Source organism: Capra hircus, chromosome 23 (genome assembly GCF_001704415.2).
Source record: "Capra hircus breed San Clemente chromosome 23, ASM170441v1, whole genome shotgun sequence".
In the NCBI taxonomy this organism is placed as follows: domain Eukaryota; kingdom Metazoa; phylum Chordata; class Mammalia; order Artiodactyla; family Bovidae; genus Capra; species Capra hircus.
The window spans coordinates 30,100,774-30,114,754 of NC_030830.1; the positions used below are offsets into that span (position 1 = coordinate 30,100,774).

Here is a 13,981-nt window from a genome sequence, read left to right on the forward strand (position 1 = left end):
ATCCATAGAGACTTCCCCCAAGCTTCATCCCCAAGTTAGTGAATATTGGTATTTGCTTTTTATTAAAAAGAAAAAAAAAAAAAGAAAAAGAAGAAGGTCAGTATCTTCAAGTGTCGATCTCTTTCATCGTAAGCCATTTCCCAGCTCCAGGAGTTGTGAAGTGAACGCGTCTCATCTGGAAGCCCCTCACCCCCAGCCTGCCGGAGTCTGCGCAAGTGAGACCTAGGAGTCTGTCTTACCTGTAATCTGACTCTGTCCTTGTGGATTAAAAGGACTTGGTGCAGAGTTCAGGGAGGGCCGTGGGTTCTGAGGCGGGACACCTACTCTCATACTGGGATGAGGAATGCGCCCTAAATCACTGAGGCGATCAGAGAACAAACTAGGTTTAGAGTCATCAAGCTTCTGTCTGTGCCCTGGAAATAGCAAATCATAAAATAAAAGCATATTAATTAGCTGAACAATTGACCATGCTAAATAGATACGTGAACATACATACTGGGGGGAGGCAGGGGTAAGCCAAGGAATTTGCAATACTGATCTTTATAATGAAGCATCTGTATAATGTCTTCCATTTCAAAGGGCTTTGTAAACATCATTCCGTGGTTAGTATCCCTGGCTTGGTTCTGAATGGAGAGCTGAGGGGTCCAGAGGGGTGACTCGGGGCCCAGTGTCAGTGGTGAGGTCTGGATACCAGAGCCCAAAAGGGACTCTCTGGGCGCCCTCTCTGGCCTCTTGGTGAGGCTGGGAAGGGTGACCATGTCCGGGACTGTGTTTGCTCATTTTAAGAAGGTGGAAACACCCCATGAAAGTTGAGTCTATGCATGGAACACATACTGGGCCATACTTGGGGCAGAGACAAACACACTTGTCAAAGGGACATTTCCGTGATGACCATAAGTGACTTTTCCTTTTTTACATTACAACTGTACCTTATGGCGACTCCTTTCTGAAAAATGAAAACTCAAACTGAGAACCCCTTTAAGAGGGAAACAGAAAAACAGGCAGGGAAACTCAAATTCTCGAGAGGAATGTGGCTATTTTGTGATATGCCAAAGCCTAAAAGTGTATAATAAACTACGTTTGATCAGAGAGAATGCTTTTTTATTTTAAATCGAGTACTGTGGTTCTGTAAGAGAAATTGAAAAATACCCTTTGGGTTACCATGGGAATGTGAGAATCCATTATTTTGAAAAAACAACAACAACAAAAACTTTGCTTTGCCTCTCTTCTAGTTTATTCGAGTATAAAATCCAAGGGAATTCTAGATATTAAAGAACTATGCAAACTGAAATACAATCAAGATACTAGGACTTTAAAAAAAATCATCCAATCATTCTTAGCAAAGAGTATAGTATTGCCTTGGTACAGGTATTAACAGGAAAACATCTGAATCTTGATGCAACATTAGTTTACTATAAATCCATAGAATGGGACTGTGGTGAACAAGTAACATTATGTCTACTGGCTAAACAAGAAATACATTTCATATTCTGCACCAGTGAAGCCCTAGTATGTTGCCCCAACAGTTTAGTAAAATGTTAAGTAACTGAAGCTAATTTAAAGAAGAGCCATTTAAGATGATGACTAGAATAAGAATTTGCAGGAAAAAATTCAGGGCATCGGCAGTACTATCCATAATCGAATAAACCTTGAAGGCAGATTATTAAGAGCCATTGAGAATGGGAAGGTCGATTCTACAAGTAGCAAGAACACCTCCTCACCCACTTAGTACAGGATAAAAGAGATATATCAGGACAGGGTTAAGCCCAGCATTAGAATTTCCCAACTATAAGCTGTCCTCCTAAGACAAATTCCTTATTTTATTTGCCCCCAAATGTATTTTCCTGTCTCCTTTTTCATTGCCTACCCAGCCCAAAGAAAACAGACAGGAAGCCAAGGATTGGTAATAGGAGTGTAGCTGCCTTCACAGCCAAACATGTTCCAACTAAGGCCCATTAACTGAAGTGCACCCACCACCCTATTTCCTGCCAGTGTTAAGTCTGGGGCCTGCTACAATCGAGGGGCCAAAACTGGGAGAAAAATGATCAGGACAAACTAGGAAAGCTCATTGTTTACTGATGGCTGTTTTCCCCACCATTTATGACATTTTATCCAGATTACAAATAGACTGTAGAAATCTAAAGGACCTTTGTGTGTGTCAGTTGCTCAGTCATGTCTGAGTCTTTGTGACCCCATGGACGGTAGCCTGCCAGAAATCCTCTGTCCATGGGATTTCCCAGGCGAGAATACTGGAGTGGGTTGCCATTTCCTTCTCCAGGGAATCTTCCTGGCCCAGAGATTAAACCTGGGTCTCCTGCATTGCAGGCAGATTCTTTACCGTATGAGCCAAAGGACCTTCAGAGACTATCCAAAACAGCCTCCAGGCCCCAGAAAGAAAAGTGCTCGCAGATGAAGTGACTGAGGCCTACAGAGATAAAGCAACTAGCCCGCGGATCTCAGCTACTGACCACCTCAGCCTGGATCAGGATGCAGTTCAGGTCCTAGTAGATTAAGTTTTCTACACACTGCGTGGCACCATCCATGGTGGATCCTAGCATCTCCCTTCCTCTCTCAGCTGCTACAAAGGACTGAAAAAATTCAGATTGCCAGAATGAAGGACCTGAGGACTAAGCCCTGCAAGGCGTCAGGCTGGTTTTCAAGACAAGCAGAAGCAGCAGCAAGGATTCATTCACAAAGTTAATAGCTTACCCATTACCCTAAACAAACTTCCATCAATACACTTTGCTGAATCTAACAAGGTTCATAATTCGAGAATTACATAGTACTCATCACACTTAGATCCATGGATTCTGTTGCTCATACACATACCCAAGAAAAAGTATTGGTGTGGTGTTGATACAGCTGTAAACATTAACAAGAAAGCTTATGGAATTGTCTCTGGAAGTTATTTTTTTAATAGGCCATATTTTGGGAATGGCAGATTCCCTGAGGGTTGAAGGGAGGGCTCCATGATCTCACGTGGTTCCTCTATATAGTGGGGCTTTATGGGGGCCACAGTCACAAGAAAATTTAATGAGCTTTGCCTCTGCTTTCTACAGACCTTTCATTAGGTTTTCATGGAGACCATATGTGGGGGCTTTCCCAGTGGCTCAGATGGTAAAGAACCCGCCTGCCAGTGCAGGAGAGGCCAAAGACAAGGGATCGATCCCTGGGTCAGGAAGATCCCCTGGAGAAGGAAATGGCAACTTGCTCCAGTATTCTTGCCCGGGGAATCCCAGGGACAGAGGAGCCTGGAAGGCTACAGTCCACAGCGCTGCAAAGAGTCAGACACAACTGGGCGTGCACGCCACACATGGAGTCCGTATAAGGTGTGAACTCAGCACACAGGTGTGTGAGGACACATTTATTTCCTCTGGCGCTTCAGGGCAGTGACAGGAGGTCGTAAGCAAGAATCAAGGACTTCGAGGAGCACGCGTGTATGAGAAATTTAAGAGCAGGTGCAATCTGAAAAGCCTCAATGACCTTTCAGAAATGATCCTCAAAGATGAGCTACTACCAAGTATCTGCAGACACCCTACAGTAATTCAGGGAACGTCTATCTGCAGTTGCATCTGTACAGAAAACCCTGCATTTTTCCTTCTAGAATGTCTGCCCCTCCCAGCCACCACCATGACCACAACAGAATCCTTGTAGGAGAATGAAGAGCAGAAGCCAAATGGTGCTTCATCTTTCAACCATGACAAGTACCTGCTACTACTAAACCACTTCAGCGTGACACGTGAATGACAGGCTGAAAGAAGAGGTACTTAAACCCTCAGCACCCAAGACATCCCTTCAGAAATCGAGGACCCGGAGGACAAAGGGTGCACTGACTTAAATCAAGGACAGACACTCTGCCATGGTACTGAGAGAACCAAATGTCATCTGAAGGGCCAAAGGAAGGCTTCCCTGGTGGTCCAGGGGTTAAGACTCTGCAGTTACACTGCAGCAAGTGTGAGCTGGATTCCTGGTTGGAGAACGAAGATCCCACATGCCACATGGTATGGCCAAAAAATAATAATAATTATTTTTTAAAAAATGTTTAAAAAGATAAAGAACCAAAGAGTGGATCTTCCAAGCAGGAGAAAGCTATGAAGAATGGGTAACTGCTGTTGCTATTGCTGCTGCTGGTGGCTCAGTGGTAAAGAATCCACCTGCAACATAGGAGACTTGGGTCTGATCCCTGGGTCGGGAAGATCCCCTTGAGAAAAAAATGGCAACCCAGTCCAGCATTTTTGCCTGGAAAATTCAATGGACAGGGAAGCCTGGCAGCCTATAGTCCATGGGGTCACAAAGAGTCACATACAACTGGGAGACTAAACAGCAATCGCAGCAACAAGGAGCTTGGAAAAATATGAATGTCCATCAGCTCAGTTACACCCGGGGCTCTGGAAGAGGGTCCTGGGAAGGCTATTCTTTAAAAGCTCACCACATAGTCCATCACGCAACCGATACAGAGAGCCACAGCCCAGGATGATCCCACAGCCCCACGAGCTCAAGACCACCAGCTCACTCCAATGCCTTCCCCCACTGCTGCAGTGAACCTTGACCTCTATCCTGAGATTCAGGTTTGTGCATCCCTCTGTCTACTTGACTTTCCCCTGAAGCATTTCAAAGGTATCTTCAATGCAGTGTATTTAAGACAAAAATCTTGATTCTTTTCTCCAAGAAATCCTGTTCCTCCCTAAGAGCCCCCCCTCAGTAAATGGCACCAGCCACTCTGTCCCTTAAGCCAAAAACCTTGACACCATCCTTGACTTCCCCTTACTCCTCAAACCCCGCATTCAGCCCATTATCGAGTCCTGCCATTCCCAGCTTGAGAGTCTACCTTGAACCTATCCAGTTCTCTCATTTCCACCAGCACAGCCCTGGCTCAGGACCCCGTCAGGTCTCTCTGGGCATCGCCATTGTCTCCCTCCAGTGTCCCATCCCAGGACCTCTCCATTTTCTGCTTAAAGAAATCACGCATCTGAAACGCTCTCCCTTCATTCTCCACACAGCCTACTCTTTCTCATCTCTTAGACCTCAAGGTGAACACCACCTCCTATGAGGGGTGCCTGCCTGCCAGACCCAGAGTAGGCTCCCTCCCACTTGAGCACACCCTGTTCAACTCCCTTGATGGCTGTCATCACAATCTGTAATCATCTCAAGCACTGATTCATCTCAAGACTGAGCCTCATGAAGACAAGTGCTCTGGCTTGTTTACAACTATATCCTCACAACCCAGTTTAATCCCCATCATATAGGTGCTCAATAAACGTTTATACAATGAATGAATGGTCTCCTTTTTTAGATAAGTATCTTGGTTTAGAGAACTTTTTCTGTCTCAGGATATTATATTACAGCACTATCTTCCTCCCCGCCACCCTCCAAAAAAAGTCTTCCTTTTTTGTTTGGAAATCGCATGAATCCAGTGGGCTAGGCTCCTTTTTTAGAGACCAGCCTTTATTGGGTGCTTCCTAAGAAATTTCCCTGAAGAACATTCATTTAAGTGAAAGCTTCTTGCTTTCTGAAAATGTCCCATTTGCTCTTACTATAATTTGATTTCTTTTTATTGGCACATAATTGCTTTACAAGGTTGTGCTAGTTCCTGCCGTACAACCAAGTGAATCAGCTCTGTGTGTGTGTGTGTGTGTGTGTGTGTGTGTGTGTGTGTGTGCATCACCTCTCTCTTGGATCTCTATCCCATTCCCCACATCCCACCCCTCTAGGTCATCACAGAGCATCAAGCAGAGCTCTCTGTGCTATAGAGCAGCTTCCCAGTAGCTCTCTACTTTACACATGGTAGTATTCATGTATCAATACTACTCTCTCAGTTTGTCTCACCCTCCTCTCCCCCACCCCACTTCCTGTTATGTCCACACGTCACTATAATTCTTAAGCATCGCTGCAAGTGATTTAGAATCACAGAGCTGAAAAGGACAAGAGAAATCATTTAGACTCAATTTTAGAGCAATGCACTTCTTTAATGGATGAGGACTGAATCCCTGAGAGGGGAGACGACCTGCCCAAAGTCACATAGTTAGTGTCAGGATGAGAACTCAGGTCTTCTGACTGCTGGAGCAGGGCTCTTTTCCCTCTCATGGCCAACCAGCTTATTTTAGATTAAAATGGCACATCATCATGGACTCAAGGGAAATCAAGGTCAAAAATTAATATCAAATGGGAAAAAAAAAGGAGTTTTCAGAACAAATTTCTTTCAAAAAGTTTAGTGTGTTTGGCTGAATGTGACTTTTGTTGCAACAAACGCAGGGGCACAAGAAGAAAGCGTGATGGAAAGGTCACAGCATTCACACATCTCTAGAGCAGAGACGCATGAGGAACGTTAAGTCATCAACCAATAGTCTAATGGTCCCATTCTTCCCCGCCTGGCTCTTTCAGTCCAAGGGCGCGGCTCACCCCCAGCGAAAGTTGGTAATGTTGCCATTAGAACTTCTGCTTTAAAAATCATGCATCTGAAACTGGTCCATGAAGACTCTGAAACTGTAGTATGTGAACTATGAAAACGAACGTGCCACTCTGATGTGACCCATTTTGCCCATTTTTATAAAAGTCGATTGAGCCCGGTCAGAACCTCACGCTCTCTGCACTGTATCCACAGCGTGATGCACTGCCTCGGCTACAGCACCCTCTTGAAGGACGCCCAAGTGTACTGACAAAAGAGTACCCCTTTCACAAGGGGTGTGTCATGTCACAGCCCATCCATCCTCACGTGGCACTGCGGGGTTCATTTTGCTGGTCACTGGGGCATGATGCCTGACAGCTCCTCTCTTTACACAAGTATTTGAAATCGTTTTAAGTGCTCCTTGCTTGGGACTTCCCTGGTGGCCCAGTGGCTGAGACTCTGTGCTCCTAATTCAGGGCGCCCAGGTTCAACCCCTGGTCAGGGAACCAGATCCCACATGCCACAACTGAAAAACCAGCATGCTGCAATGAACATGGAAATCACATGTGCCACAAGTGAGATCTGGCACAGCCAAATAAACTCTTTTTTCAAATAAAAGCACTCACTTCTTTTATTAGGTATCTATCCACTTGCATCCCGGGTATCGGGAAGACACAATTTTTAAATAAATGTTAACAGGCAGATCTGCCCTAAAGCATCCATCAGGAACCAGTGTACGCCCATATTCAGGTCAGTTAGTCCAATCAGTGTGTCCTGATCGTCTACCATCCAAGTCTCACCGGGCATAGTAAGAGGAGGGGGGAGTAAATGTGTAAGACAATGTCCTTGCCCTCAAGCAGCGCATAGTCTAGTAGGGAAGAAAAAGGAACAATTACATATAACTGCAAAGGACTGTGAGGCAATCACTGAAACACTACAGTCTGGGGATCTATTGACGAACTGTTAGCATGGACCATTTCAAAATATGAAGGAAGAGGTGCTTTTGGTAATTAAGTAAGAATATGCCCTTGCCTTTTAGAACAAATAATTATAGGTTAAATGTCCTGATGTTTGGTGTTTCTTGTAAAATATTTCAGTAAAATAACAAATGAAGCAAATATGGCAAAATGCTATTCATTATAAAACAAGGTGATGGGTATCTGGGGTTTGATGAAATATAATTTCTTTTAATTTTTCATGATAAAAAATAACAAAGTGCCATTGGAAGAGCAGTGGAGCAACTGGTGTTAACTAAAAGGAAAAGGGAAACCCTCACCGATGAGCTCATTATGTCCTCAAAGGTGGAGGAGGATTTCGATAAGCAGAGAAAGGAGAAAAGCCAGCTGGAGGACAAATGATAAAAACTGTCTGAACAGTTATTATATATTACATATAATAAATATATATGATATATAATATAATATATATAGAAACTGACCCTAATAATAACTGTCCTGTGATCAAGATGGTGCTGAATATATAAGTGATATTATCCTAAACAGAGGCAAACCACCTTCAAATCACTTGACACCTCTCGTTTGACAGCTATACAATCCTTTTCAACGATGCAGTATATATTTACATATGTTAATCTGTCCTTGTAAACAGATTATTCTACCCCTTGACCAGTAAAGTGACACTTTAGAATCTGTGAGCCTCCCCGGCCATGCATTAGGCTTCCCTGGAGGAGAGCGGGGTCTGGGAAGATGTGAGCTAATTTCGCTGCCAACAAATAAGTGACAGAATAAGATCTGGGCCAGTATCCCAGGGCTCAAGCCACAGGACAGAACCATCTAACAGTGTTGAGACAATGACTTAGACAGTAAAAAGGAAGATGGGAGAGGACTTGCAGAGGGGAGAGAATTACAATCTTTCACAGTTAATAGGTTATATGCAATAGGGATGCTATTCCACAGCAGTTGTGAGGAGGGGGGACAAAAATGACGCCTTCAATCCTAATCTCTCTACCCTGAAAGTGATACCTGAGGGAGTGTTTACAGAGAGGGGTTAGGGGACAGGTTGACTAAATTTACTAATTTTTTTTTCACTTTTAACTTTTTATGTTGTATTGAGGCCAATTAACAATGCTGTGATAGTTTCAGGTGGACAGCAAAGCTACTCAGTCATATACATGTATCCATTATCTCCCAAACTCCCCTCCCATCCAGGCTGCCATATAACACTGAGCAGAGCTCCAGGTGCTATACAGTAGGTCCTTGCTGGTTATCCATTTTAAATATAGCAGTGTGTATATGACCATCCCAAACTCCTTAACAATCTCCCTTCTGCAACCGTAAGTTCCTTTTCTGAATCTGTGAGTCTCTTTCTGTTTTTTATGTTCATTTGTATCATTTCTTCTTAGATTCCACATATAAGGAATGTCATATGGTACTTCTCCTTCTGTGTCTGACTTACTTCACTCAGTATGGCAATCTCTAGGTCCGTCCATGTAGCTGCAAATCAGGTGAATTCTAAAGTCATAATTCAATTCCAAATGAAATTACTTGGAATTTTACCTCAAAGGATAAGCCTTACTCTATCCAAGAGAGTTTGGTTTAGATGGTTTTCCACAAAAGCACTGTAACAGAGACGATGAGACAAACTCCAATCAGTTCTTAGGGAAGCCATGCCAAGTTTGGGTCCAAACACTTTACTGAGGCTCTAGATTAAAAACCTTGAATTTCTGCATTCCTACATACGTGTGAAAATGAAAATACTATTGAGAAAAGTGAAACTCTTCTTTGTTTACATTCAGAGGACTACATTTCACTGGTGGTTTGTGAAAGTCTAAAAATCGAAGACCTGTAGCCTTGTCACGCTTGTAATGTTTAGACAAGCTCTTCGCCTCTCCCTCACACACCTCCCCACCCCCTGCCCATGCCACTGCAAACAGTCCCAACCAACTTCTCCTCAAATTTCCCTGTTTCCATTAATATCACCATTTCCCGTCTCCCAGGCTCAAAATCCAGCTGAGGTCTTTCCCACCTCCCTTTCCTTGACCCCAGCATCCATCCAGTCAAGCCCATGCCTATAGTATCTGCAGGTCAAGTCCATCTACAGGGATGTGCCCCTGGGTTTCATTTCCACTAGGATCACGCCTAACCTCTCACTTGCGGCTAAGACACCAGGGCAACAGGCTGGCATATTTGAAACAGCAATGACTGGTTGTTGCCATTCCCTTCTCCAGGGGATCTTCTCAACCTAGGGGTTGAATCTGGATCTCCTGCATTGGCAAGAGGATTCTTTACCATCTGAGCCACCAGGGAAGATTCTGTATGACCACAGAAAGGGTTTAATGGAACTCCCTGAGCCGACTAAAAATGAAGAGACAGTTTTCATACTTCCTAAAGTCCTTTTAGTGCCTGAATCCTAACAGTGGCATTACTTAGCTGCTCCAACCCTTCCCATTGTCTTAAAGTGTCTACTGAATTAAGCAGAGCCCCTGAGCCTAGCAAACAAGAACCTGGAGAAGATGGTCTCAAGGTACCTTATCAAGCTCTGTTCCAAAGGCTCCAACTGTACTGCTACCAACCTAAGCTCTGTTCATACTGGAGTCCCCACAGTTCTTCAGAGTCCCCATGCCTTTGCCCAAGCTTCCTCCTCCACTCAGAATTGGCTCTCCGCAGCATCTACATTGGCCAAATCCCTTCCCAGCCTCAACCTGGTCATCACACTGTTCCGCTCTTTTCTGTCTCGAGGGCTTTGGTGAGTCTTCTGGTTTCTATCACGGCAAACTGAAATCAGCTACAACTGCTTTTTGTCCACTGCATGTGGTTATGCTTAAGTGTCGTAGGCATTCAGTAAGCATTAACTCCCTGGTGCCTCAGATGGTAAAGAATCTGCCTGCAGTGCAGGAGACCAAGGTTCGATCTCTGGGTTGGGAAGATCCCCTGGAGAAGGAAATGGCAACCCACTCTGGTATTTCTGCCTGGAGCATTCCATGGACAGAGGAGTCTGGTGGGCTACAGTCCATGGGGTTGCAAAAGAGTCAGACACAACTGAGCGACTAATACTTTCACTCTTCCATGAATTTATCTAAAATTTAAAACCCTCATATCTTAGGTTCTCCTGGACTTGACTATGAACCTGAAGATGAGTATCATGTCTTACATCTAGCACTCTAGCACAGAACGTAGAGTCTAAGTACAGAGAAGACACACAACAGATACTTGCTGAATTCAGAGAATTTAGAATTCTCTCTCCTTTTGTTCAGTAAAAGTCAGAGAGGAGAGGGGAAAAAAGGCTGGTTATTGGGAAACATTTCCCACAGTTAAATTGATGAGTCTCTAATCTTTGCTGGGAAAGGCTGCTGAGTCATCTTTTTTCCTAAGACTATGCTGTCTGGTTCAGGTCAAAAACTATTTTGGGACTAGAATAATGAAACAGACTAAGAAACTGTTCGTGTTTAAGGCCTGGAGCTCCTCTGAGCCGCTGGAAATTAGCAACTGCGCCCTGTGATGTGTGGCTGGGGCCCCAGCGTGCACATAGGATGGCCCGTGAGACAAGACCGCCCTAGACTACTGTTAGTGTTTGGTTCCAGTCAGAGGACCACAGATCATAAACAAATCCCCTTCCAGGAGATTCTTCTCTGATGGCATTTCAAAAATGAACTAACAGAGCTTCCCTCTGAGGGCCCTTCTTAATCTATAAACCAATTTCTAAAGGGAAAAAAAAAATCATAATCACCACCACATATCTTCAAGGGCCCGCTTTCAAGCCCTTGAACATAGTCAAGCATGTAGAATTCAGAGTTCATCAGGAAAGAAGAGAAGAAGAACAGTTTCACCCAAGAGAGGTCTGAAGCCTTCCAAGTCTCTTGGGTAAAAACATAATTATGGGAAGAAAAACATAATCTACTCAAGAGACATAATTACATAGTTAAGCCATAGACTACATAGAAATATTCTAGGAACTCCAGTTCATAGAAAAAAATGTTAAAAGCTGAATTTGCTTTATTTTAATAATATGAGGCGCCAGTTTAGATCAGTGAGTAAAAAGTTCACTCTCCCAAACTCGCATTGAGTCATTTTTTTAAATATAATTAGCATGAGAGAGATCATTGAAGGACAGCCTCTTTCAAAACTGAAGCCTTCTAAAGGTTAAAGAATTCAAGATCTTTCAATAAACATACAAATGAAAGAATTGTGAGATATTAATTTGTGTGGAAATAAATGCAAGTTCCTTTATAACTTTTAGATTTAAGGCAAATTCCCATGATCAAAGAATAAAGTATCTGCAAGAAAGGACAGTCACCCACCAGGGAATAACCTCTATACAACATATGCTCAGCATACAACCCTGTTTCTTGAAATAAAGGAGTCAAATAAGTTGAAATACCTAAAGAAAGAGAAATTTGTGGAAGGGAAGGAGAAAAAAGAACTTTAAAAATGTAAAGAAAGACCAGATGAAAGCAAAATGGAAATATATAAGAGGGGACGTAATATGTTTGCAGGCGGGAAAGACAGAACTCTACAGGGAGCCTGGCTGACTTCAGCACAGCCCCTCTGCACTGTCCCAAGACATCTCCAGTCTCCTTCGCCTCTTCACCTCTCAGTTTTCTGGCACTTTCTTTCCACTTCCACCCCTGCTATCCTTGACTTTGTCTGCCTGTTGCTTCCAAGGAATGATCTCCACTTATATTCCCATTCAAAGTCAGATGATATGAATTTGAATTTTTCAGAGCTGGCAGAGAATGTGGGTTTCACCAGATCACATTTTTATTTTAGAAAAGGAATTGAGGGACTTTCCTGGTGGTCCAGGGGTGAGGACTTCAGGCTTCCACCACAGGGGGCACCGGTTCAATCCCTGGTCAGGGAACTAAGATCCCGCAAGTCAAAAGGTGCAGCCGGAAAAAAAAAAAGAGAGAGAGAGAAGAGAAAAGAGAAGGAATTGATGCCCAGAAAACCCCAGTGACTTGTCTGAAGTCATGGAAGCAGGTAGTGACCCTGACCTGCCTTGGTTCTCTTCTTGATACACCAGGCTGCCACACAAGGAAAGAAGAAGGAAAAAAAAAAGCTAAGGAAAAAAGACCTAGAAAGAACCAAAGAAGAAAAAGCAATGCGACCCATAATTCAGATATTTCATTACATTATACCCTGTCTTATTGACTCAGTTTTATCACAACATATCTTGTTCTGCTAATTACAAGCCAATGTCCACAACTGTCCTTGGGCCATCAGAATCCGCAACTCTCCCTTCAGTTTCTGGGAAATGAACAAAAGATCTCTTTCTCTATGTCTACACATTACTCCCCAAACTTGGTAAGACTCGAGTGTGTTAGTTCTGAAAACATTTCCTTTGCCTTCTTTGACTATAATATATTCTCACACACCACAGTTTTGCGTTACTGGCCTTTATAGAGACCCCACTGAGAGATGTAAAGATATTTTTTTAACGGTAACGTTGCAGGCAATGGAAATGGTAGTTTCCATAGTTGAACAAAAAGCATCACTGTTTATTTGCCAATAATCCAGCTAAACATGGATGGCATTATTCTTCAAAGGGTCTAGTGACAACTAGCCTACAGACTGTCACGCAATTCCTGGATCCTGGCTGCGTTTCCTTTGCATGCGATCTTCCCTGTTTCTCTTTCATTATTATAGTTTTGGGGCATGTGCTGTGTGACTGTGTGTGTGTTTCAAGCAAAGAAAAAAAAAAGGCACTGCATAGAAGCAATTAAAAAGTGCAAAGGGCTCCTCTCTTGACATTTGCTGCTACAGCCAAGGAACATCATTTTCAATTTTCCCATTTCTGTAACAGGAAGAAAATGTTAAAAAGTAATAACCCAAGGAAAAAGTCAGCCAGCTCCTGCAGCCTGGTCTTGCTGTGCTGAATGGCAGTGAAGACCACAGAAGAAGAAAAAAGAAAAAGACAAAGCAGAAAAAAAAAGGGGGGGGGGCCGAGAATTTCTTGCTTAAACTGGACCTAGTCCAGCTGGCAAGAAGAGGTGGTTTTCTTAACGCTTGCGAAACCTGATTAGTTTTTTAAAGGAATGAAGAAGAAGGAGATGTAAACACAGCCATTAAGACAGATTTAAGGTACTTAGTTTTAATCTGGTCTAAGGCTTCTCCAATTGTCTGCCGCTCCGCAATTCTCTGCTCCCTAGACATGAATCCAGGGTATGTCAGTGTTCGGAGCGGCCAATGCTGTCAGCTGAGCTCTGTGGTTACCCTCTCAGGTCAGGCGTGGAAGGAACAGCGGCTTAAGCAATAATGGATGGATGCCTGTTACGTGCTGTGTCTGTCAGAAGTCTGTTTTACTACATTAAAGGACTATTGTGTTTATATCTATACAACAGGTCTTAAACAGATTGTTTAAACATGATTAAACAGGAGATGTCTTTGAAATAACCCCCCTAATAAGAGTCAGATGGGTAAGGAACTAAAAAATGCCATCAACAACATTAAAAAATAACAACCTTATTTCTCTCTAAACTGCAAGGGTAACATGATATAAACTCCAAAATAAAACCGTTTACAAGTTAAACTCAGAAAAATTCCCTCGTGGATCAGCAGCTTTTTCCAATGGAATAGCGTTGATCCACCCATCCATCCACCCTTCCTAAATGCTGTTGCACAATGTTCTACAGTCTTGATA

General features: G+C 43.3%; 1 protein-coding gene across 5 annotated transcripts in view; it reads right to left on the bottom strand.

The window, feature by feature from the left end:
• RUNX2 (runt related transcription factor 2) overlaps positions 1-13,981 on the bottom strand; it is a 343,856-nt gene that overhangs the window by 174,668 nt on the left and 155,207 nt on the right. For 3 of the 5 annotated variants that reach the window (XM_018038795.1, XM_018038796.1, XM_018038794.1), the window contains one exon: positions 240-413. The exons of the other annotated variants lie outside the window; for them this stretch is intronic. In XM_018038795.1, coding sequence (XP_017894284.1) covers positions 240-413 — 174 coding nt within the window. The remainder of the gene's footprint in view (positions 1-239; positions 414-13,981) is intronic. 5 annotated transcript variants of the gene reach the window in all.